This window comes from Monopterus albus, unplaced genomic scaffold (assembly GCF_001952655.1).
Source record: "Monopterus albus unplaced genomic scaffold, M_albus_1.0 scaffold30.1, whole genome shotgun sequence".
NCBI lineage: Eukaryota > Metazoa > Chordata > Actinopteri > Synbranchiformes > Synbranchidae > Monopterus > Monopterus albus.
This window is the reverse complement of record NW_018127910.1, coordinates 429307-455690: the sequence shown is the minus strand read 5'-3', so window position 1 is coordinate 455690 and position 26384 is coordinate 429307. Positions and strand designations below refer to the sequence as shown.

At 41.7% G+C, this 26384-nt stretch overlaps 2 protein-coding genes across 5 annotated transcripts; one reads left to right on the top strand and one right to left on the bottom strand.

Moving 5' to 3' along the window:
• itga6a (integrin, alpha 6a) lies at window positions 1-26222 on the bottom strand. 4 transcript variants are annotated; one of them, XM_020596389.1, is made up of 26 exons: window positions 26146-26213; window positions 10667-10744; window positions 10084-10208; window positions 9919-9998; window positions 9563-9824; window positions 9269-9400; window positions 8249-8456; window positions 7857-8050; window positions 7687-7781; window positions 7337-7464; window positions 7164-7253; window positions 7009-7070; window positions 6751-6920; window positions 6030-6173; window positions 5794-5909; window positions 5080-5242; window positions 3549-3635; window positions 3377-3456; window positions 3169-3246; window positions 2972-3074; window positions 2697-2873; window positions 2498-2581; window positions 2307-2414; window positions 2109-2207; window positions 1883-2008; window positions 1-794 (listed from the first exon to the last, which is right to left on the bottom strand). In XM_020596389.1, exons 2-26 carry the CDS (start codon window positions 10696-10698, stop codon window positions 630-632), a joined length of 3108 nt encoding a protein of 1035 aa, XP_020452045.1. In that variant the 5' UTR covers window positions 10699-10744; window positions 26146-26213; the 3' UTR covers window positions 1-629. The 4 variants fall into 4 exon arrangements, with proteins under 4 accessions (XP_020452045.1, XP_020452047.1, XP_020452043.1 ...); XM_020596388.1 differs by lacking the exons at window positions 10667-10744; window positions 26146-26213 and adding exons at window positions 1227-1354; window positions 16052-16447 and having other exon boundaries at window positions 719-794; XM_020596391.1 differs by lacking the exon at window positions 10667-10744 and having other exon boundaries at window positions 26146-26222.
• On the top strand, window positions 24462-26384 carry dlx2a (distal-less homeobox 2a). Its single transcript, XM_020596394.1, has 3 exons — window positions 24462-25231; window positions 25645-25829; window positions 25971-26384. The coding sequence occupies exons 1-3, from the start codon at window positions 24913-24915 to the stop codon at window positions 26295-26297; spliced, it is 831 nt and encodes a 276-aa protein (XP_020452050.1). The 5' UTR covers window positions 24462-24912; the 3' UTR covers window positions 26298-26384.

Sequence of the window (26384 nt, the reverse complement as noted above, 5' to 3'; positions counted from 1 at the left end):
CTTCCCTTTGTAATCCTCTTTGCTTCAGTGACGACCTACAGTACAGTGGATGCTACCCGAATGCCACAGTCGTGAGAAAAGGTGAATAATTATTGTGAACACACTCACGAAACAGACCTACACTTAGAGTCAGTTGTGTTCATTTGCACACCTTTAAATACTGTCATGATAACGTACCTAAATGTCATTCCAAGGAAGGTAGAAGCATCTTGGTAAGTACTGAAACTAGACACACAAACCAACATCGGGATGTGTAGCCTACTGATTTACAGTCCCATTACACATGTGCCTTCCTTGCACAGACTTCAGGTTTCCAGTAAGACAACTTCACAAAAACAGTAGTAAACTTTGTCCTGCTCCAACACAGACACAAGACAGAAACTCTTTGGCTGCATGAACATTTTTCTTATCAAAAAATAAATTACCGTGGATGTTTAATTTGTACAAAACTTACAAAAAATGTCATCATCTATACAAAGTAAAAATTCAGACATAGAATAGAAATACAAAATTCAAAGAAATGATTATCATGTTCACAACCAGCAAAGTACACTGTGTTTGTGGCTTGATGGTATTTAATAAAAAATATTCATCACCATCTGCAAAACTCAACTGACCAGAAAAATGAATCACGAGTAACTCTCGTTGTCAGTCCAAGTTGTCATCCACTGCTTTTGGTCAAAAGGGTCCAGCTTGACTTTTCCATCTTTGTACTCAGGAGCTTCCTTTCTTATCCGCACCGCGTGGTATCGAGGGACGCTCTCATCCTGTTTGGATCGTTTGAAGAATCCACACTGGGGAAGGGGAAATTTTAAAAACCATTATTAAAAAGTGAAAAATCTCAGTGCGCTGTAATCAGCAGAGGAGAGATGTGCAGGACGGTGAAGCGTGCTTTGTAGTTTTTAACAAGCAGCCAAGCAGTAAAAGCAGTGTCAGCAAAAAAGCACAATTACAGAAAATACATTTTGAACAAAAGATTAAGCCTGTTGGTAAGAAAATGCATAAATTTCTTAGCAAAAGAGACACATATAATAATACTTTTCTAATCTCACACTGAACTGGGCATGTACTGAAATGTTATGTTCTAGTGTTATATTTTTCTAGATAACCTGCTTCATCTGCTTAGTACAATATGTGTCTGATCATATTAAATCAGCTTATTTGTCTAAAAGGTGAGTTCATTAGTGACTGCAGTAATCACACTCCATGCTGGCAGCGTGTTTTACCCCTGGTCAGAGATTATAAATCAGGCCTCAGCAGAGAGTTTGTCTTTGTCAGAGGGCTGAACATGGATCTCTGCCTTGTGATATGCAGCATCATATTGGTCTTTTGTTGCTCTCTTGAAGAAACCGCACTGAGGGGGGGAGCAAGGGTGATGAATTGTTAAGAGTAACAAACTGAATCAGCCAAAAAAGTCAGTAGCCATGATTTATTCCAGCAAAACTATAAAAATACAAAATACATTTTATGAAGAAAAAGATAAAGTATCTGGAGACTCATGTTGATGCTCAGATTTCACCTGACACCAACCAGACGTTTAAACCTAAACCCAACCCTAATTTTTGTATTTATTTAGTTTGTTTAATTAAAAGTTTATATTGACAGCCCAAAAATGTCTGCAGGCATTCACAATAACATGAAACCTACAAAAAAATCCTCTTTTTTGTACCTGTAACCAGTGAATAAAAACTAGAAGTCAAGGTGAATAAAGTGAATTTTTACACCATCTTCATATCTTTTACTTTTGACAAACTGCATCTTTCAGGACCCAGTTTTCTGCGAGGTTCAACAGAGTTCATGTTCAGTCTCCCATTATCACCCCTTGTTACCTCCTGTTTTACCAAACACGGATAATATGAAGTTGTAACATCCTTGCACTCACCTTCCAGAGCAGAAACACCAGCAAAGCCAAAATGAGGATTCCTGCAAGAACAGCTACCAGTATGATCCACCAGGGAACTCCCCCATACTGTACTGCTGCACCTTCTGGGGTCACTGCCACTGTCACCTGCAATAAAACATCAACGGGAGGGAAACTAAGTGATCAGTGGAGTTATGGTTGAGGTAGTAAACAGGAAATAGTTTCATGTAACTGCTGAGTTGCTCACATCAGTGTCAGGAGTTCTCAAGATCATGTTTTTAGCCTGAGTATGAAGCACGAGGGAGGCCCTCACAACTATATGCAAGGTTGAAAGAGCAGCATAATCCTGTGTAAAAACAGAAACACCTGCTCAGGTAAGACAGCCAGGACACTGTAGTGAAACACTAATGAGACACATGGAATTACTTAAAATACAACATTTCACCTCAATAAAGGTCGAGTTCCACAGGCGTGATCTCAGCCTGATTGTTGTACCATCCAGGCCCTGAAGGGGGCAACTGAGCTTCACACATGTGAGCTCCTTCTCACACGTCTAGGAAACAAGAGAGTCTGCCACAGCTCAAAATAATCCACAGCTTTGTCAAAGAACTTGAATACTTCCAAACAAAGACTCACCAAAACTTTATTTTTGTCTGACAAAGATGCTCTGCCACCGGTTTTACTCTCAATTTCCCGTTTTGTCCGGGACACAGAGGCCTCCTGAAAGCACACACCTTCTTATTAGCTCAAAGCGGAAAGAAGCAGTGAGGACAGGCTGTAACAATTATGATTTTACTTCAAAGTACATTGTGGGAAAAATTAATGAAAATTCCACCTGAATGTGCCTGAGAGAGTTGATCTCAGACTCGGGAGAGCAGTGGATGTCCTCTGGTCCTATAGCAGTGATCTTAAACAGGTACAGAAGCCATTTCCCATTTTTGCTCAGTTTGGGCCACTGAATGTGAAGTGAGGCTTTGACAGAAGAATCCAAAGACTTCCACAAGCTGTTTATCTGAAGGGGAAAAATCCAAACAGCAGCTCTTAGTTCAAAATTTGGAATTGTACTTATTTAATGGGCCAATATAAAACAGATCAGATGAATAAACTTACTCTGAATGTATAGTTAATCAAACTTCCGATCTCTTCTTCTGTCTTCATGGCACTTTCTCCTTTCACAACACCTCCAAAGGAAACCTGATTGGGACTGGCTTCCCTAATGAAAAATATTTTTATTTCATACTCTGTATCTACTGTATGTCCAGACAAACAGTAGTTTAATAGGACAGGGTCTAGAACAGCACACTTACCCACTGACTGACAATGGCAATTCAATGATTACATGAGCCTTTACTTTCACTGGGGCGATATTCTCTTGCACGCTGGTCCTGAAACGAAAAAATACAATAATACAGTGCAATACACTGATAAATATTAACCGCATTAGCAACTTACCTTACGGCAGAAACTTACTACTTTCAGCAAAGAGCTTGAACAGAACAGAACAACAGTACTTACGTCTGGAGCTGCAGGTCAATGTCAATCTCTGTGGTGTCCAGACTCATACCCAAAGTGCTCAGGATGATATAAAATGTAGTCTTGTAGAAAAAAAAAGGAGAAACCATCTGCCATCGCTTTCTACTAAGTACTAAGTGGATGAACGTGTGAAAAACCTTTGACAAGTCTGTACCTCTGAGTCTCTCTTAAAAGGATTTCCCAGCTCACAGTCTGCTTGGGAGCTGTTCTGACTGGCAGTGCAGATGATCGGCTTTTCCATCTGGAAAGAACACGTAAAATTTGAACAAGTGGATGGTTAGCAAACTACAAATCAATGTGCAATTAGCAACTCGGAAATTAGAGTATACTGTACTTTCTGAATATTTTGATGTTTTAAACCATTTTTAATGCCAGTGCTGTGTCACTAGGTATGTCAGTGACTGACAATTGACCAGTTTATGTCCACAGCTATTGGATGGATTCCCGTTTTGTACAAACGTTGGGATCCCAGAGGATAATGCAGATGACTTTGGCGATCCCTCAACGTTTCATCTAGCACCATCAGTAGGTCAAAATTTTCCCTTTGTCTTGACGAGGTGTGAAGACATAAGACCAAATTCCTACCTGTCTCAGCTTGTCACATTTTATAAATGACTGGGCCCAAATGCACAACAGAGAACACAGGAAGGGGGCGATAAGTAAAGGCATTTATTGTGGGGCACTAAGAGGGCACAGCCACTCCATGGGCAAAGAGTGGTGAAATGGGTAAATGCAGCGATGTAGTTTCTCAGGGTGATGGCGCTCTAGGACTGCTCTGTCTGCTTGACTCAAATATGAGTTTTGCAGGTGAATGGAAGCAAACTGGGAGCTGGGATGTGGAGACAGTGGTAGAGGCACTGAGCCACATGCAGAGAAGATGGTGGCCAAACGGCTGAGTAGGCAGATAATGAGACAATGGGTACATCTCATGTCTCTTATAAGAATTTCCCTCACTTATGCCTTTTTCTTGTGTCCTTGTCCTGCCCACGTAAGATGTAAGGAAAGCATATGAGGAGAGAGGACTTGTGGAAACATAAGTGACATGTGACATCATTTCCTCAAATCCTTCATCTGAAGTGTTCAATCAGCAACTGATTTCAGATAAAGGGGCATGTCAGTTCACAAAAAACCTCTGCCAAGAATGGACTAGTGTTTCATCAGTCATGACTCCTCCAGCACCATCCTCAGTCCTCGCTCCTCAGAGCCGACATAAGAGACTTGGAACATCCTCCATCCTCAGTAAACTGGAACAATTTCTGGATTGACTGGGGACTGATCTTATAAGAGACAAGAAACATGTTTGCAGGGAGATGAGGACCACACAGAGAAGTTGAAGTGTAAGTAGAGGCGATATCGACACCCGGGATCATTGCGTTTTGAAACAGCTCAGTTCAGCTTTTTGTCAGCAGGCTGTGCACAGCCAGTGTTTTGGAATATTTGTTGTTTCAAACATATGAAAACTGTTTTGAAGATCTGGAATTGCCATCTTTATCAGGTTTCAGAAGGCGGCTAGAGAGATCTGCACAGGGTGAGATACAATCTAGCACTGAGAGCAATCAGTATTTTCATTCCAGTATTATGACTGAAACTAAGGTCGCTCACTTGTTTCAGGAAAGTTGTCTCTGTCTCTCCATTTTTACATCCAACACAGCAATGTGCGTAGTTGTGTGTAGCTGTAGACTCACCGTTGTCTGATGTGTGCGAACTCCAGAATACGACAGTGTATCTGAGAAACTGCCCAGCAGCTTTGCCTCATAAGCATCATCTCCATTCAGGTTGTTCACTGTGACCCGCAGAGCCAGGTCCTTCCTCTCATAATTCAGGTGAAACACTGGGATATTGTTCTTGCTGCAGATACATTAACAGCATCGGTCAATCTGGGATTTAAACTGCATTATCAAACTGTTATTGCAAAAAATGTTTTCCAAACAACTGTCTGCTTGTGCATTCAGCAATTACACAGAAGCATCCATGTAGTTAGAGCAGCATTAGAGTCATGTTTCTGGCTAATGTAATATTCAAATGCCTTTTAGGTCTGAGTTGTTTTTTGCTGCTAGAAAGCATACTGCACTGTTGATCTTGTCTGAGTGTGTTTATTGGCAATGGCTGCATATCTGGGAGTTACCTGAGCAGCGTAACTGAACCATTCAGCCCATATACAGGCCCAAATACTATAACAAACCACTACAACTGGTAGAGGTAGGTGATGACTGTCATTCGGACTGGAGGTCAAAGCAATTCTATCATGTTATCACATTACATGAAGTCAGTTAATTGAATGTTAATATTAAAAAGGTTGTTTAATATAGATTTAATAAATGGATTTTACCTTATCTCAAGATAACTTAAACATGACATTTTGACCAGTTGTTTAGAAAAACCTATGTATGAGAACTCACATGGGTAAGGGGGAGTACATGTCTAGGTTGTTTTGTTTGTAGTATAACTGGTAGTACATCTTCAGTTTACTCCGGCAAATATGATCACTTCCACATCCCTCTTTGACAAAGTTGACCTACAAAACCGACAAATAACAAAGCTATATACAAACATTGTTACACTTTAAACAGTATGCCATTACTTTATTAACTGAGTTCCTGGTTTAATTTGTAAATGTAATTGTCTGAATGTTTACCTCAGTGACATCTTTGCTCGGTTGAGAGGGGTCCAGAATAGGCAGAAGCTGAGGAAGGCCATTCCTTGTCTTCTGTCGCTTTATACCCAAAATGCCTGTAGACACTTCAATGGGAATGCTGTGCATCTTATCCTTAATATTGTCCTGTGCAAATCAGAAACAGCCACCAATGCTGTCGCTGAGTCACAAAACCTTGAGTCCGAGTTGTCTCAAGTTACCTAAGACTAGTCCAAGTCACATCCCTGTTGCTCGAGTCATCAGGGCCTACATTAAACACAACTGACAGAACTTTCACCATATGAAAAGGAGTTTACTTGTTGTGTGTGGCCCAATAGCCAAACAAACACACTCATAAAGATAAACACACACACACTAGAAGTGAACGGTGTGATTTTTTTTGATAGGGCGAGTGTACACTTTGATGGAAGTGTGCTGGATACGGCATGGTGCAAGTGAACATGTTTAATATCAATATCTTTTGTCAAATTATTATGAACTATTACAAAAAAGAAGTCTGAGTCCTCATCCTTAACTTCCGAGTCAGTACTCGAGTCCAAGTTTGAGTTCAAGTCATCAGTGCTCAAGCAGACATTGTCCTACTCCAGTACTACAACACTCAAATTGTCATTTTTGGGTTTTGCATAAAAACTGTTTGCAACTCAAAGATCAGGTGGATTAAATCCTGAAAATGTGATTTAATTGTGTGATCAACATGTTTTACCTTAAGTTTGGCTTTGATCTTGATGCATGTTTCCTGGTTTTGATCACGGAGGTCTACGGTGCCATTAAAATGGTACTCTGTGTCAGTGTGGGATTGGTCCAGGAACATCATTCTTGAGGACAGCCCTTGTTTCCTGCGATCTCCATCTGCCTCGACAGAATAGCTGATAGCTACAGGACAGAGGGAGAGCGCAGGTGATAAAGAATCACTGGATAATCTTGTCTCTAAGAAAAAAACCTTTTTTTTTTTTTTACTCACTAAGTCTTGGGCTGTAAGATGCAGGGTTTGCTTTGTAGGTGAAACATGTATCCACAGTGAAGCTATGGATAAGAAATACAGTTTTTTAAACAATTATAACACAGGAAATTTTCACTATGAGATCTGCTGAAATATAAAAATATTAGAACACCTACCAGATGCTGTTACCACAGGTTTTGACTGTAAGGTCAATTTCTTGTGGAGCTATTTTGACATCTCTCCTGATGCTAATGACTGGTCGTGCCCTGAAAGAAAGCTTGTTAAATGAAGTTGTGATAGAAATCAGTAGGGTTTTACAGTTACTTATTATGTGTGAAGAAATAATCACCTGTAAATTAGAGCTGTGTCTGACAAAGAGCCCACAGCCAGGTCTGGGTAAGAGTTACTGTCCAAGTCCATTTTTCCTGCCAGGGAATATCCAAATAACTGGAGGTTGTGCTCTTTTCCTGAAAGGACCTATAATAAAGGGGGAAACAATATGTATAATTTATAAGATAACAACAGTAACATTTTTTTGTTTTTTAGTATCAGGAAAGAAGCTGGTATACTTTGATAAGTCTGGGTCCCAGAGCAAGAAAATTATTAACACAATACTTTAGATCTTTTGCTTGTTCCTCTCCACAAATGAATGTCTGGACAGATTAATGAAAATATGCCAATAAAATGTAAACTACTGACCTGTGCAGGACTGGTGTTGATTCCTTGTGAAGACCCATGATAAATGTAGACTTTTCCTACCCCGCTGTCATCATAAGGAGCTCCGACGGCAATGTCTGTGTGAGAAAGTGATCATCTACTGTAAATGTGACAGCAACTGACTGAGAGAACACAAGTGAGCTAAAAATTACCTTCATATAGATCTAGATTGATGTCTCCAATGTTCTCCACTGCCAGTCCAAACATCGAGTCTTTGGTCCCATCGAGACGAACGGGAATGATCTTTTCCCACCTTCCTGCTTTGCTGATGTAGATGTAAACGGCTCCTCCAATGTCTCGGTCCTTCATGTAGAACTGAGGGGCTCCTACAACTATGTCCTGCCAACTAGATCACAGAAGGAAGATAGCCATCATTAAAAAACAGATTGTAAACTAATAGATGAAAAAAAAAATCCACTGAAATTACGCATTAGGAACAGATAAGACAGCATTATAGTAAAGATATTACCTAACATGATTCCCAATCAGATTACATTTCATGCAATAATCAGGCAGAATAAAGGCAGTGGGAAATGTCACCCACCCATCTCCGTTCAGGTCAGCCACAGCCACATCATATCCAAAGGAGGATGCCAGACCTGGCCCATGTAGAGTGTGCTCCACTGAGAGTCTGGCTTCGTTGTCTTTCTTCAACAGGACCACAGCCCCACTGTGATTGGCCCTGGGTGCTCCAGCCACCACCGTCAGACCACGACTCCTGGTGACGCTGTACCCCGAGTCAAGGGAGAATCCTTAAGTGTGGGAGATGTTGGACAAGATCAGGTCTGTTTTTGCCCATTTTCTTCTTAATTTGGAATATCAAGTTCTCCTGGTATACACTTGTATAGACAGCCATGTGTCCTTGCAGATACAAATGATATCCACAGCCATTTCTTTCCACCTGCCAGTAAGAGGTTCTATCAAGACAACTCAGCCCACGAGGAGATTTACAATGTTACCCCATCTCTTTGTGCACGCGTCCCAACTAACAAGCAGGAGCCACTAGTGCAACAAAAAGCACATGCTCCTTTCCCACTCCTCATCTACTGACAATTCTGTTCATCACAGTGGTTTTAAAACCTTTTCTCTCACCCTCCTCTTTAGCCAAAATAAGACAAGACACACCCATCCAGTACATAAAGTTTTTGCATTTCTATAAATCAATACAATACAGGGGACACTTATGACAACAGAAGCCAAGTGGGGTTTGGTAAAGTATCACTATCTGCATTAACATTATCTGAATGTTCCCCTTTAAAACATGTTTGTTACTTTCTGCTAGAGCTTTGCCCAAAATGAATGTTTACGAATAATATAGTGGGAAAAGCACATGTGCAACTAACAATATTAACAGTGGTTTGCAATGCAGTGAAGGAGTTTATTATGTTTTTAGTTACACCTGTGTTTGACAAGTCAAAATGTCTGCGGCGAGGAGCTTTTCCCTCTGTTTCACCTTAATTACATCTTTACCATTGAAGTACCAAACTCTACACAGGAAGTAACACCTCTGCAAGAACAAGCGACACATAAAACAGCTCTATCGCTTTTGTGGTTTGACACTCACCGAGATAGCTGTTGGCAGGCACAGGCACAAGCTCGGGGTTCAAGAGGTGCTCATCTCCAACTTCATACGGGCCGTCATCATACACTCCCATCTCCAACAAAGTGTTATTCTTTTGCTCCACGCGCACAACGCCTGCAGAGGAGGTGAGTATGCAAACAGGTGTCAGTAAGCAAAAGTTTAGGATTAAAATGAACTTTTAAATAAGGGGTGGAAATATCACTTTGCTTTTGTGAACAGAATGAGAAACTTAATTCACGCAGCCGACACTAAAACACTTTGCAGCAATCGTATGACCTCTCCAGTTGTAAGCTCCCGGTGCTCCAAACACCACATAATGGTAGTCCTTGGTGAAGGTGACAGCCACACCCTGCTGGCAGGATCCAAACATCTCATGGCCTCTGGTCCTGCCCTCACAGAAGTTCCAGTTACCTCCATCCTCATCAGAGGACAAGTCTATGGTCAGGTCCTGACTCAGGACATAGCAGCGCCCGGTGATGTCACGAGACTCCTGGGGGGTGTTCACAAACAAGCGCCTCTGATAGCGATGAGCACACGTCTAACAATGACAAAACATAAGCTGCGTTTTAGTTCATCCTTTGGTACCAGACACGTTACTGGGAATGATAATTCAGATGCTCAGTTTGACTCACCACAACCTTTCCCCCGGGCCCCTGGCTTTGAACCGTCACTCCCATCCACTGATTCTCCTTGTTCTCAACACGTACGTCCTCTTTCAAAGTGGAACAAGACAGTGATATGAGCTCTGATGTTCATTCTTGACCTTTGAAACAATAATTTGTAGATAGATTTCTCACCTTCACTGTCAAATTCAATGCGCTCACAATCACTGGACTGAGACAGTTCACATTTATACAGTCCTCCCGTGATGTTGGCCATCTGTTTTCCTAAAGCTCTGGCTCTGGGGGCACCAATCAACAGCCTGAAGAAAAAGAAATATAGCTATATAGTCAAGATGTTATTTTCTGAAGCAAACCAGGATTAAGTGATAAATATTCGTCATCTGTCATCACCGTGACTGGCTATTTTTAAGAATACATTTCAACAAGTCAGAGCAGTGACTTCTTAAATGTAATTCATGTATGTGAAAAGACCAACACAGTGATAATGGCACAGCCAGAACACAAGGTTTCCTGTGGAGAATGAGGAAACATGTCTCCTGGCTGCCTTTAAACTATGCAAATATTGTAGCTGCTGGTAGCAAAGGAATTGATTCTTCTGTTCTGTCTGAATGTCACATAAACAAATCTGGTGATAAGAGCTCATTTGTCTCCTCTTAGTGAAGCTGTGCAGTTAATACCTCAATGTGAAGCTTTATTGTTAACAATCAACAGCAAGAATTAAGAACAATAGTGGAAGCCCAGTGGTTAAGACACATACCATACTCTATAATCACAACATCCCTGGTTCATTTCTGGCTGGGGACCCCCAGGTTTCCTGTCTGTCTCTACACTGTTACTATGAAGTAAGGACAGAAGAACAATAGAGATGGATGACAAATTAAACAGAAAACTGTCAGGGCTGAGGTCTGCAGATGAATAAATGTTAATTGCCAGATCAAGGTTCCAGGAAAGTTGGCAGATTTATTAAACTAACCAAAGGTGAACAAAATAACTACACATCTGCTACAAGGACAGAACACAAAACTAACGTATGACTACCGAAGCAAGGTGAAAGTATTTTTCTGTTTTATATGAACGTTCCTTAAGATAACTTCCATGGGTAAGACTATTACATGACACCATGACATCGTAAGCTACACCACTGTGTGAACTGACCAGCCTACTCACAGTGTAGGAGTTTTCTCAAAGAGAGGAAATCCTCCCCCCACCTTCCCCTCCCCATGACTCTGGAGTTCCTCCTGTTACCCAGCTATTGATCTACAAGGCTTCACTGTGTCTCCTCATTTGGTGAAAAGAGGGACTCTCCTGAGGTCAGATGTAAGGCTGAAGACAAAAATGTAAACCCTCTCTTTAAACAGACCTCAGTGAAATGCAAATACTGTACAAACAGAAGCCTTTTCTTCAGTCCCACATTCTGGGTTCTAGTGTGGGTGACACTGAAAACCAGGCAGAGGACAAACTACACATCTACTTTCTGTGTCATTAGAGGCTCTGCCAGGGCTGCAGAAGATTAGAGACACATTGACAACATTTTCTATTTGATAAACCTAATAATACTATTATCATAACACTGCTTGTCTACAACCTCAGAAATGACCAGAATTGTCAGTTGCAGCCCTCCTTAGATTAGTTCTGTCACCGCACAGCAAGAAGACTCCGGGTTCAAGCCCCGGCTGACCTGGTGCCTTTCTGTGTGGAGTTTGCATGTTCTCCCTGTGCCTGTGTGGGTTCTCTCTGGGTACTCTGGTTTCCTCCCACAGCCCTCCTCCCAAAGACATGCAGCTTAGTGGTGACTTGTAGGAGTGAGTGTGGGTGTGTGTGGTTGTTTGTCTGCATGTCAGCCCTGTGATAGACTGGCGACCTGTCCAGGATGTACACCGCCTCTTGCCCAGTGTCAGCTTGGTTTAGCTCCAGCCCCCTCACAACACTCTTCAGGATAAGCGGTGTAAATAATGAATGAATTAATATGCAGTTTTGCTAGATTTTTGTTAACCATTCAAATATCAATATTGTTTCAGTCTCCAGCCTCTGCAGTCCTCCAAGCTGCAGAGTGAAACCAAATCCAATCATGCAGCATGTCATGCAGGAATAGGCAGTGACTGGGTGGGTTTACACAGTGATCTCACTAGTCTGTTAACAGATGTGATCCAGTGTGCTCCACAGCTGTGCACTCAAAGCCACAAAAATCTGCTGCAGCTGTTCTAACTGTGTCAGTTTGCACACACACAGACACACACCTGTGTGTGTGTGTGTGACCTCTGATTGGCTGTGTACACATTACAGAAGAAATCATGAATATTCACCACAGGTCCAAACCAACATTAACTGAAGAAAAGGTTTAAAACAAAGACTTTAAACAGGTTTCCATCCACCTGTTGTAACTGTGTTTCATTAACCCTTTCCAAGCTACACAGTTTCTCTTCCAGTTTGACAGGAATGTCTCCAGTGGTGATTCACTGATGCGTTTAATCTCTCAGGTTACATGTTCACAGATGGCCGTGTATGTCCAGTCAAATGGCCTTTTTCTCTGGTTTCAATGAGAGGACATTATATCCATTAACCCAACACATTATTCATGGAGGAAACATCCAGTTATGTCTTTGCAAGATGCCACATTTTGTTCAGGCTCGCGTTGAAACAGAGATCTCCTTGTTTCTTCTGTAGCCAGTATGAGCAGGAAGGCATAGAAGTTGTGCTTTCAGTGAACCCATAAGGGGAACAACATGGATAGACGTCCATAAATGGACTTCAGTATTATAAATAAAGCAACACTTAAATGATGAGAGAGGGGGAGATTTGGATTTTAGCTCTGAAACACAGAGAGCTCATGTGAGTAAAACAGCCTATCTAGTCACACATGTTGCTCAACAAACAGATTGTTTAGTGAGGAATGTGAGAAAGCCAGCATTCCTCCTTTCGCAGATGATGTATAGTAATCAGATTGAAATATGTGGTGATAGTAGAGTTTTACAGCTGCTAGTGATTGTCATCAAACATGAGAGAACAAAAGAGACAGATGCAGAGTGTGTGACGTTTTACTTACTTGCATGAGCTCAGTTAAGATCATCACTGAGAGGAAGCTGCTGTTTGTTCCGGTAACAAACAATGCACAGCATTTCCATACAGCAACCAAGATGTAAGCGGTAATGTAGATAGTTCAGGCTATAATAATCGACTTTGTTAACTATACAGTATAAAATTGTCTGTTCAACGCATCACTGATGACACATGCAGATTTTAGTTTTAACTTGTGTGCAGAATTTTTTTTTGTGTGTGCTTTCTCTCAGTTCAATATGTACACTCAGTACGGAAAGTTTTCAGACCCATGCAAGTTTTTCATATTTTGTTATGTTTCAAACTCATCTTAAATAGATTGAACTAATTTTTTCTCATCATTCTATACACAATACTTCACAATGATAAAGTGGAGTGTTTTGAAAGTGGATTCAAAATAAAGGTTGAAATATACCATTTATATCAGTATTCAGACCATTCACTTAGTACTTCTTGAGAATTAAGCTGCAAGCTTGGCACCTTTCTTTCATTCAAGGTCAGTCAGGTTGGATGGGGAGCATTGGTGCACGGCCATTTTCAGGTCTCTCCAAAGATGTTTCACTGGGTTCAGGTCTGGACTCTGGCCCCAGGACTTTCACAGACTTCTACTGAAGCCACTCCTGTGTTTTCTTGGTGGTGTGCTTTGGGGCGTTGTCTTGTTGAAATGTAAACCTTTACCCCAGCCTGAGATCCTAAGCACTCTGGAGAAGGTTTTCATTCAGAATTGATCAATGTTTTTTGGTATCCATCCTTCCATCTATCCTGACTAGCCTCCTAGTCCCATTTGCAGAAAAACATCCCCACAACCTGATGCTGCCCCCACCATATTTGACTGTAGGGACGGTATTAGTGAGGTGATGCTCAGTGCCTGGTTTTCTCCACACACACCATTAGGAATTGTGGCCAGATAGTTCAGTTTTTGTTTCATCAGACCAAAAGAGTTTAGGACGGTATTAGTGAGGTGATGCTCAGTGCCTGGTTTTCTCCACACACACCATTAGGAATTGTGGCCAGATAGTTCAGTTTTTGTTTCATCAGACCAAAAGAGTTTACTTCTCATGGTCTGAGAGTCCTTTAGGTGACTTTTGGCAAATTCCCAGCCATCTGTCATGTGCCTTCTGGTGGTTTCCGTCTGGCTACTCTACCATAGAGGCCTGATTGGTGAAGTGCTGCACCAATGGTCGTCCCTCTGTAAAGTTCTCCCATCTCCAGAAAGGAACTCTGATCTCATTCATAGCGACCCTTGATTAGCTGCTGACCAAGGCCCTTCAGTTCCCAGTCTCTTCCATTTAAGAATGATGGAGGCTACTGTGCTCTTGGGCACTCTGAACACTGCAGAAATTTTCATGTATCCGTCCTCAGATCTGTGTCTTGACACAGTCTTGTCTCGCAGGTCAGCGGACAGTTCTCTCCACCTCATGGCTTTGTTTTCACTCTGACATAAACCATCAACTATGAGACCTTATATAGACAGGTGTGTGCCTTTCCTATTTATATCCAATACATTAAATTAGGCACAGGTGAGCTCTAATCAAGCTGTAGAAGCATCTCACTGACCATTGATAGGAGAGGGATGCACCAGAGCTCAATTGCAAATGTCATAACAAAAGGTCTGAATACTTCTGTAAATGGGATATTTCAGTCTTTTATTCTTAATACATTTGCAAAACACTCCAAAAACCTTTTTTTGCTTTATCATTGAGGGATATTGTGTTTAGATTGATGAGGAAAAATCAAGTGAATGCATTTTAAGATGAGTCTGAAAGATAACAAAATGTGAAAAACTTGAGAGGGTCTGAATACCTTCTGTACTGACAAGGCAAGCTCTTCACTCTCCTCTTACCTTTACTGGCTGAAAACCAACTATCAGACTAGTGTCACATTTCAAGCTTCTGTTTGTCTGACAAATATTCCATTCATTTTCATGACTGACTCGCTCTCTTTACACTTGTCAACTCTGACCAGTGTAAAAGTGCCTCTCTTTGGATACGTGATTCTTTGCGCACAAAACAATCTTTGTAAAACACTCAAATTGACACAGTTTCCAATTTTACGTGGCTTTTACACCGACTACGTCATGAGACGCACATTAGTCCAAACTACTGCTCTGTTTCTCAACACGCTGCTGCAGGATCCTGTGCCTGCGAACCAGTTTGCAGTAGTGGCTCTTGGCTGCAGGCTTTGACCTGCCACGCTCCCACCTCACTTTACCCCTTTACTCTTTGCGTAGCAGGGTGATCACGTTCAAGACACGGATGTCTGCCACATCAGGGGCCGAGGAAACGATTTGTTGTAGTGTGATAAGCAGCAGCGGGTGTTCTTGAAATGCTTCAAGAAACCATTTACAACTTCTGTAAACTTTTATTTTGGCACAAGCTGAAAACCTCTCTGACCAGGCTGCTTTGTGTACATGTGAGTATCTGAAATATGTGTCAGCTGAGCGCAGGATGCGTCGCTCACCTATAAGTTAACACTAAAGACTTTTTACTCCTTTATCACAGTAAACCGCTGAGTGGAAATGCACCTGCTAAGTGCAGACCATTTTCCAAATAAACATTACATACACAATGTTCTAAAAGAAGGAGGACATTCTCACATTTGAAAGGTTCAGTAGACTACTTGAATGTTGACGATTTTCTCGATTAGCTGTTTAAATCTACTTTAAAAACAGTTTAAGTTCTGCTCATTGCATCTGTCCCGTCTGTGTTCCCTCAGTGTGACCGTACACGCGCATTTGCATGACACTTATAGCCATTGTTTATTCACTCGTTGTGCTTAGGCTGCTTTTCATTTCATATTCAAAGCTTCATGGAGAGACAGTCGAAATCTATTGAAATCATCTGACAAACACTGTGGGGTTTGATAGATACTAACTGTTATAGGTTGCTGGAACATCACATCACGACTAGTTGGTGAAAATGACCCACTGGTCATCAGAGCAAAGACCCGTAAGTTTACAAGAAAGAAAGAAATCAGCTTCAGTGACTGAACCCGTCCTGCAGGTGCCTTGGATACACTTTTAAAAAAGCAAGCACAGCAAATGAAAACAGCGGAGTAGTAGAAACGTACAGTCAAAGATACCACTCACATTCTTTTATCCGGGTTGAGTTGCCGGTGCATGGCCAGAGAAAACCCGAACAGGCTCCCTGGCTCTCCAGCTTTTCTGATGACATGACTGGTGTCAAGGTTGAAGGTGGTCACCAAGGTTGGCGCATGAAAAGAAAAGTAAAATAAAAGAGCGACATAAAGAGCCGAGTGTCCTTCCAGCAGCAGCAGCATGGCAGCGTGGTCCAGATGTGCGCAGCAGTCCAACGTTTAGAGCCACCGACCCTACTGCTCCTCACCCAGCCCGGGGCTGTCTGGCTGAGAGCTGCCGCTGCGCCTTGCTCTTCACTCTCTTCACTGGCGCACTACAGCGCCCCCAGCTCTTACATTTAGAGGTCTAATACTTGTGGATTAAAGCAGGGACAGCCCAGTCCTAAAAATAAAGACTGACTCTGGCACCTTATGCTGCAGTAAATATAATAAAATGCATTAGGAGAAGGCCATGTGATCATTACAGCAAGGTGTGGCTCTTCATCCCAAATCCTGTGTGGAAAGTACTAAATAAGATGCCAAGCCATACACCACTGCCTCGTCTCTTTGGCTCCTACTTAACTCACAGGTGACAGACTCAGAAAAGACACCAAATAAACATGTCGAGCAGCTTGTTCAATGTATAATTTTTTCCTCTGATATATTTATGAAAAGAGGTTTATTAGTAATAGCAAGAAAACCAAATGACACCGACCCAATGACATGTTGCTGAAGGTCACTTTTGTGGAAGCAGTTAAACAGCAAGTGTCAGTCAGCTGGACAAATAAACCTCCCAAATTCAGCTGTTGTAGGTTGTACTATCTTTAAAAGGACTTACTGTAAAAATACTGGGGTATTGTCTGAAACAAACAAAACAAAACTGCTTGATTAGGGCCAATATACTCTGGTTTGGGGGTTGACCATCCACCCAAGAAAAGTGAAATAAAATAATAATGTGCACCTTATTAATACCACCTGTTATGGACTGTGTTTATAAATACGTAATTGCTATAGAAACACAAACAGATGAGCAAACATAAAGATGATTTTTAGTTCCTGTAAAGAGGTTTCCACCCAGCAGCAGCAGTGATGTGGGCCAGCGTGTGCATCATCTTCCAAACCTGCAAGAGACATTAAACAGCTTCACTGTGTTGCCTTCTCACTTCTTCCACTGTATCTGCTGGTGTTTCACGGTGGTGCGGAGAATAGTCTGAGCCAGCCTGGGCCACAGTCAGACAACACAATGTGGGCTTTGTTGAAGTTAGAAAGCCCTCCGCATGTCTGTGTGTGCGCGCCTGTGCAGGCAGGAGCCGGGGGTGCTGCAGGGTCTTAACGACATTCCTAATTGTAGTGAATGACTTGGGGAGGTTCTAGTGTATATGAATGGCAGCTCTGTTGCTGTGGGTTTGGTAACAGATGCATTAGATCTTAACACACCACAAGCCTCTTCACTGATGTCACCAGGAAACTGCAGTGTAAGCTCCCCTACAGCCACTGTATGCTGGCAGAAATGTGACTACCTGCTGAGGGCTGGTGTCCACACTCATTCTGTAACTAACCACTCTCTATCTAATGTGATGTAAAACCAGAAGGTGGGCACATGTAATGGTCAATATTAACCCAAAATGATCTCACTCAATCAGATTAAATAATAAACACTGATTAACACTGACTGCATCATTATTTTTGATGGTTGACAGTAATCTTGATGAGCTAATCAAAACAAATCTAAAGCTTTTATTTGGACGGATACACATCATAGCATGCTTGCTATGGCACATATAATCTATTTAGCAATTGATTTATATTTATTTTTATAGGAACAGATGAGAATATAAGAAACAAATCTAATTACATCAGGTCATCCTGCACTGCTCACTGCACCTCCCTACTGGTGCCATGATCTTCTGTTGAGAGACGTCTGCCAGATTAGAGTTATATTGATGACAAAAATGATCAGATATTGATCAGCCATAACATTATGACCACTGACAGGTGAAGTGAATAACACTGATGATCTTGTTACAGTGGCACCTTCAGTGTTTGAGGTATTAGGTAGCAGGTGAACATTCAGTCCTTGAAGTTGATGTGTTGGGAGCAGGAAAAACAGACAGATCTGAGTGACTCTGACAAGGGCTAAACTGTGATGGATGAAGACTGGGTCAGAGCGGTCTTGTTGGTTGTTACCAGTCTGCAGTGTTTAGTACCAACCAACAGTGTCTAAGGAAGGACAGACAGTGAACCTGTGACAGGGTCATGGACGCCCAAGGCTCACTGATGATGATGATCTACTGTAGATTAAACTTTTAAATTTCATTCATCCTTCTTCAAAAGATTCCATCTTGTCTGAATCTTTGTTAAAGTGGTTGAAAATGAGAAATATTGTGAAGAGAAACATTCAGCAGCTATAGTTGTGATATCACACCTAGAGTGGGGAGGCTGCTGAATCTGTGTAAAACATTTTCTCTAACTTGTCCTCACCACCACAGTTTTCACTCCTTTTACATGCGTTTTTCACTGAATGGTCGACACATCTGTGCTCTTCCTGACAGTAGAACTATGGAAGCAAACAGATTGACAGAAGATGCACAGTGAGCTGCAGAGTGACACGAGTGCCAACCAACTGCTGCACTGACCCCTGTGCACAGTATTAGGCAGGTGTTCATAATGTTATGGATGATTAGTGCATACTTTATATAATGTTTGGCAAGTTTGTAAATCATCCTTATTAACTTTCAGTATTGTTACAATATTATAATAACACTGACTAAATCCAACAGCATACTGCACAGGAAAATGACATACTGTAAGTGACTGACAAAAATAAGTACTTAAATCATACAGCACTTAGAAATAAGCTCAGTCCTTTTGGATTTTGGTGACGAGTTCATCCCAAAGTTTGGTCAGCATTCCCTCAGACTCTTTTTCCCTCGGGTCAAGGCTTTTCTCCACTAACACTTTCAGCTGTTCCTAGCACAGCTGGGCTTGAAATGCAGATACCTCAGCCTGGAACGCACCTCTGCAGTTCCCTCATTTGCATGGTCAGGTTTCTCCTCAGCATGAGCTTTAAGGGCCTGGTAGCGCTGCTCATCCCTTATGCTCCTTGATAAATCTATTCTTGCTAAATAAAGAAAAATGTTGCTTGCCTAGTATGATCTATGTGTCCTTGTGAAGTAAGGAGTGTATCTACTTTTACCTGAGTTCAGCCAGCCACACAAACAGCCCTTTCATGTCCACTATTGCTCTGGGTGGTTATGTAACATGAGCTGTGAAAGGAGGTGAAGGCTCCTGGCCCCGTATTGTCTCAGGCCAGTGGGAACAGAGACACCAGAGAAAGGGCTGCAGGTGGAACAGGTGAACCCCTGCAGGTGATGACACATTGTTCACAGCGTCCCTGGTAATATCAGTCATGAAGATATTATGTTTGCCACATTTACAATAGCTGGACATAATTGCAGATGTTACAGTCTCCACATTTTAAAAGTTTCCTATGTGAGCAAATGTTTTATTTAAATAGGCACATGCCAAAATATTGTTATTGTCTGGATTTCACAGATTTGCCATTTTCATGATGAAAAGGTTTGGTTGTGAGACAGAAGCTCCTTAAAAGAAACAACATGATGGAGGAAACCAAACCCAGACATTATCAGAAATCAAAGGAAGCATGCCCAAAATGAACAGCTGACATGAAGTGCCAAGGCTTAAAATCATAGTGATGACTATAGTACAATGCAAACAGATGGGTGTTGTTACTTTAGATGAAGGACTTCTGTAATTTTAAATTCAGTTCCAATCCTATTGAAGGTGACATTCATACAGCACATAGAGGTATGTAAAAATGATGGAACTTCATGCTGATCTGCTGATTTATCAATCCTATGGGGATTTTATGTTGGTTTTGCCATCTGGACAATTCATGCCACCCTTGACAGAGATGCTGAGAATGTTAGCAGTCTGAAACTCAAGCCCTGCTGAGACAGAAGGGCCGACTTCTTACGTTTCAGTGTAATGAAGTCAGCGTAGGAGTGACCGCTGCAGGAAACCAAACCCATAACATATCTGAGAATCAAGGAAGCACGTTGAAAATGTACAGTTGGCATTGACCATTTTCCAGCTGATGTGCCAAAGAAATAAGTCACATGGTAAAACAGATGGATGTTGTGTTTCAAATAAAGGACTTCTGATGGACTATCCTGAGGTGCTGTGGCTCAGGAGGTAGAGCAGTCATCCCCCAACCAGAAGGCCGGTGGTTTGATTCCCGTTCTCCCCAGGCCACATGGCAAAGTGTATTTGGGCAAGATACTGAGCCCCAAGTTGCCCCACATGACCAGAGCAAAGCCCTGCAGGGACAGTGCAACCGTGTGTGTGTGTGTGAGGTGGTGCCACAGCCTCGGTTCTGTACCAGAGACAAATTCTTTGTGTGTGTAACATACTTGGCCAATAAATGTGATTAAATTTAGATACTACTGATAAATACATTTATAAGTGCAATGTAAAATCGAAATGTGCTGATTTACAGGTGCTTTTTGATTTTTATGCATCCTAGTCTAGTACATGACTGCACAGAATCCTGACTAACATTGTCTAGAATCGGATGACAAAAGCATTAGCTGAGAGGAAAATATAGTGACTAATTCGTTCTGTCCTTAAGAGAAAATCTGAGAGTGGTACCAGTGTACAGCAATACAAAAATAAACAAAGTACAAATTAAATAATCATTACATGGGTACAAGAGACCGTTCACTGTTTAGCATCGAGGTGCACTGATGCTGTGCGACTATCAAAGTTGCATCTGCATCAGCGGCTATGTGAAGCAAGGTATTAAATCATACTGTGTGAAAGCGGGAGCAGCTGATCCTGGTCCTGTTGTGACAGTGGCGTGGTCCTTTTGTAGGGAGACCATCCAAAGCAAATCTGCTCCATTCCTCTCACACAAAGGATCACTGCCATTTATGGTCCCCGGGTGGGGGTGTGCCTCTGAATCAACAATGACAGGAGCAGGACCTTGCAGACCTCTCAGAATTCTTTCTCAGGAAGACTGTGCAGATGACACAGAGGACTCTGGGGATTCCTTTATTTGGCTGCAAAGTGATAAATGGTTTTTGCTTTGATGCAAAGGAATGGGCTCTGAGATGTTCTGTCATTATGTTGTGGCAATCATGCTGTACATTAGGCAGGGATTTTATATGAATTGATTTTCATATTCTCTTATCTTTCTGGTTATTCTAATGTTTTTGAAGTTTCTCAACTAAATTAAGACAAGACATTGCTCCATTTGAATCTTAAAAGCATAAAAGTTTGTTTAAGGGGCTTTCAGCAATGGACAGATCAGTGCATTAAAGACTGAAGTCTAAAATATACTATATTAGTAGAATGTAGCTAAATCAGACACAACAGTGATCACTAACACAGACTGTCCCCATGTGGAGCATCAAACATTAACCTCACATCTGTTATGAGCTCCAAACTTAAAACTTCCTTCCAATTGTTATTGTCTACTGGCACTGGTCATTAAAGCCTTTTGTTGTTAAAAATAACTTCTCATCAGGGGAAAGGCAGCATGACTGATTCTTAGGAAACACATGCTCAGCCATGAACACCCTGCGTTCGCCTCCGGAGCCATTAAGGACAAGGGTAACCTTTCAAGCTGAGAGGTCAAGAAACATTTGGTAGATCATTTCCATGTTTGCGAGACGCACATGCAGTGAATGCACACAGACGCTGCAGAGGTTTTTATTTGCTGACTTTGTATCTTGAGTTTAAAAAAATATTTGGAAATAATAAAAGAAATTCTAAACCACCTGCTGTTACTTTGATTTATTCAAAAGCATTTCATGATGACCAGCAGGACGATCTTGGCAGTAAATCTCTGTGAGAGGTGAATGTGTGGTGTGAGGGTTAACTTTCCTGCAAAGATCATTGTCATTGTTCTGCACATAATGCCTTATGCAGAACACACTATTATCTCTTCAGGTTTATGTTGGAATTCAGACTATGTCCTGAAATAGCAGTTTGTAATAGGTTCAGCGTAACACTATTTCTAAGTTTTGATTTCATTGTGAATACATTTTTAATTAGTTTCATAATATTCATATATAATCATTTCATTTAAACTAAGTAGTCTAAGAACCGGTGGCATGGTAAAAGGCCACTAATGTGCTAAGTCAAGAGGAGCTACTGTATAAGAGGAAATGTGGAATGGATGATAAAAGCTGCTGACATCTGTGTCCTGTCATGTGGCATCATGTCCATGTCACTGAACACTGGGAAGCTGCTCTGCAACAGCGGAGAAAACATTAGGGTTATAATCAGCTAACTGGGCATGACCACCATGACAACAGGAACACTTCAGTGTGATACAGTAAGAAAACGAGCAGCAGTGACAGCTATCTATTTTTAAGGCTGAAGAAAAGCTGTGATCAGATCTAATGTATGTTGCTGTGTTGTTACTAGAGTCTGTGTTGCTGTGTTTGGCACATCCAGATGTTGACTATGAACTCTGTGACTGAGGAACTATGTTGTGAAATCTGATGGAAATTTTGATGACTTGAGCTTTAACATTCTTCTTCTTCTTTAAATCTGGAGTTGTTTACATTTTTCTAGCGAAGTATCTGAATGTTTTACACTTTGACCTGCCTGAAATGCTTTTAGAATGACATATAGGATCATAACTATGACTTACATAAAATTATGTTTCGGGAAAACTCCTTTTATTGAAGTGTCAGGAAACTCACCAAGCTATTGATGCAGTTGCCATGAAAAGTTATGAGAAAGAAATATTGTAGGTATGTTTCTTACCCAGAAAACAGTAATGTAGTATAATAAAACATACAGGCCAGTAACAACTGAAAGGAAAAACCTAAACAAAGGAGAGGCCTCTTCCAGGCTGACAGTGTCCCCATCCATAGGTCACTGAATGGTTTGATGAGTATGAAAATGATGTGACTCATATGCCGTGGCCTTCACAGTCACCAGATCTCAACCCAGTTGGACACGTTTGGACCAACATGTTAGACAGCATCTCCACCATCATCATCAAAACACCAAATGAGGGAATATGTTTTGGAAGAATGGCGTTCGTGCCTCCAGTAGAGTTCAAAGACTTTCATTTCATTTGTCACCTGTTTGCGTTTTCACCCTTTCAGAATTCCCCATCTATCAAACAACCTGATCAACCAAACTTCTGATGAAAAGAATCCTGAATCCAGAAGATAATTGCTCACATGACTTCTATTGTTAATTATGTGAATAATTAATTAGAGATTTGGGGTTTTTTTTCAGCTTCTACATGACTCTGACTGGAGAATTTTTCTGGCACTGATACCAGGGAGCTGAATGCAGAGACTGTGCTCCACTAATAGGCAGTGACATTCAGCCGCATCGACCCATAGTGGGAGAGGATTGCTTGCCTTTAGGGAAACAATGGGCAGATAGAAGCTGCTGTGGCCTGGAGTTCAGGGTCCTGCCAAAGAGCTGCCAGAGAAAACTTGTCATGGCCTCACTGAACAAAGAGTAAAATAAAAGACATGTTGTGAAACATGAAATGAGTCATACTGAGGGGTGACTCATTAAAATAGAACAGCAATTACATAAGGCTTTCCCTGGCACAAACAGTTAAAAGGAGCATTCCACCAGTTTTATATGTGAAGATTATTTCACTTGTCAGGATCCCTGTAGTTTTGCAAATCTGAAAAATTAGGCTATAGTGACATCATCCATGTTTCTTGGCTTGAGCTCAGGGAACTTAAATTCATAGCAAAAAGCCTATGTTACAAACTTACCATAAAGTTTGCAAGATAGTCTTTTATGAGGCAAGAAAGGTCTAACAAAAGACACTGCTGAGTTGCATTGTGGGAATTATAAGTTCCATTTTTGAAACTGGACCCATGATTTTGACCTCTATGTGATTAAGGGTGACTGTGAAATTACAGTAAACAGTCATCTGTACCAACTGTGGTAATAATGGGAACTATGCTACCATCTTGTGGCGATTGAGACAGGCACCTCAGTAACTTAGTCATCACATCGGCTGTGCTCCAGGAGGAAACACCTGATGAACACCTGGGACTCCAAAATAGTTGCAGAAGTGAAACGCTCATCTGTGAACCTCTCCACGTGGAGAATATTTTATTTCGAACACCGGAGGGAGCCCCTTTACTCGTCTAACTTTCAGCATAGTGAGTTTTTGAGGTAAAATGTTGATCCAATTCACATCAACAAAGCCTGTGGTTGCAACAAAGCTCCCACGGTGTGCTGAAAAACGGATATAAATTCGCTATACTAAGTGTAAAATTCAAATGAAGAGGGCTAATCGCAAACGGCAACGCTATTTAAAACGGTTTCGCTAAGTTAATGCTGCCTTGTTTGAAGATGAAGTCGTATTTTAATTCTCTAATACACGACTGATTGCGCACTGAGCCAAATTACTCGTTCTGTGTTAGAGGACGAGGACCTCACCTGCTGGGCCTGCAGGTTTGGTCATAGTAAGTTCCATTGATTCATTTGAGATGCTTTGATGGAAAACTCTCTGCAGACAGCCGGGACAGACAGCCCGGAACAAATAATGGTGGGTGGACGCGGTGGGGCGGTGGGGAGTAGTCAGTCGTGCTGTCCTTACTCATTGGTTGCCTCAGACACAGCAGCTCTCCCTCTCACCCCCATAAATGCGCTCCCACCACCGACCGTAGCAGATAATCACAGGCCACAGTGAGAGGGGCACACCTTCAGCTGATTTTACCACAGTTTATACGGGGATGCGTTTTGGTTCACGAAAAGGTGCCATCAGTTCAAGATCTGAGTCGTGTTTTCAGCTTGCAGTTTCACCATTTTTGCGACTTTTGTGCATAAGTTACGAGGCTCCGCTCCAACTCGAAGATGACTGGGGTTTTTGAGAACTTAAATACCGATATGCATTCTAACCAGATTACCTCAAGCAATTACCACAGCTTGCACAAATCACAGGAGTCCCCGACTCTACCAGTGTCCACGGCGACGGACAGCAGCTATTACAACAGCCAGCAGCCTGGCCATTGCGCAGGGTCTCCATTCGGCCAACTCGGCTCTTACCAGTACCACGGCAGCGCCACGAGCACTGTGCCATTCAATACAAAGTCCTACGACCTTAGTTTCAATGCATCTTATAGTGCATACAGCTCCTACGGCTCCAACTCCTCTCCTACTCCAGCAGATACAGGTAAGGAAGCTCTGCACTTCTTTTTGAATAAACTATTTTAAATGCATTTCCTGTTTTTGAGAGCAAACTTCAAAGCTTGCTCGTGAAATGGCGTTTCTGAGGAGCAAATCATGCATGCACATGACAAGATAATTAGAAGATAGTGAGAAATAATTAGACACATACTTGTTTTGCAGGATGCACACATATTGCATGTTCAATTATTATATTTTAAACGCAAATTTAAAGCAAATTCTGCATTGTGTTTTCAGCATATTAGTAGAAAAATATTACTACATCTAATTCATTATTAGCTGTACACAAATATGCGAGCACACGCTGACGGCCGTGTAAAATGCATAGCAGCTCTGTAACAACTAAACATTGCAAAATTCTCCATGCATAACATCAATTTCATTTGGACGTTCCTTCAGAGAAAGAAGAGAGCGAGCCAGAAATCCGAATGGTTAATGGAAAACCAAAGAAGGTCAGGAAACCTCGAACCATTTACTCCAGCTTCCAACTGGCTGCACTTCAACGGAGGTTTCAAAAGACGCAGTATTTGGCTCTACCAGAACGGGCCGAGCTGGCAGCCTCGCTGGGCCTTACACAAACACAGGTGGGTACATCTATAAAACAGCTTCATCCGCTGTCAAATATCCACTTTATGCCTATTAAAAGAAATTAAACAAACAAATGTGGGTTTGCCCCGGGAAATATAAGTCAATCAATTTCATGCGAACATGTGTTTCTTTTTCAGGTGAAAATCTGGTTCCAAAACCGTCGCTCTAAGTTCAAGAAGTTGTGGAAAAACGGAGAAATCCCCCCAGAGCAACATGCTGCTTCCAGCGAATCTCCCCCCTGCACGTCTCCACCAGCTACTGCCTGGGACTTTCCACACACTCCAAGAATGAACAGTGTCAACTCCAGTTTACCTCAGAGCAGCAGCCCCCCTAACACGGCGGCATCTTCATCGTTTTTGGCAAACTACTCCTGGTACTCAAGCACGAACTCTACCACACATCTGCAGCCTCCTCTGGTCCAGCACCATCACAACTCCGCCATAAGCGCTGGGACGATATTCTGAAAAAAAAAAAAAGAAACATCTGGTTTAAATCGGACCATACTGGTGAACAAAAAGAAAATGCCAATATGTTCATTTTACAGACCTCGT

Coding starts and splice junctions, on each gene's coding strand:
- dlx2a (XM_020596394.1), top strand. CDS start 24,913: ATGACTGGGGTTTTTGAGAACTTAAATACCGATATGCATTCTAACCAG. Junction 25,232..25,644: donor TCCTACTCCAGCAGATACAG/GTAAGGAAGCTC, acceptor ACGTTCCTTCAG/AGAAAGAAGAGAGCGAGCCA. Junction 25,830..25,970: donor TGGGCCTTACACAAACACAG/GTGGGTACATCT, acceptor TTTCTTTTTCAG/GTGAAAATCTGGTTCCAAAA.
- itga6a (XM_020596387.1), bottom strand. CDS start 16,242: ATGCTGCTGCTGCTGGAAGGACACTCGGCTCTTTATGTCGCTCTTTTA. Junction 8,051..8,248: donor GCTGACCTGAACGGAGATGG/GTGGGTGACATT, acceptor TCTGTGATCTAG/TTGGCAGGACATAGTTGTAG. Junction 6,174..6,750: donor AGATCAAAGCCAAACTTAAG/GTAAAACATGTT, acceptor TGATTTGCACAG/GACAATATTAAGGATAAGAT.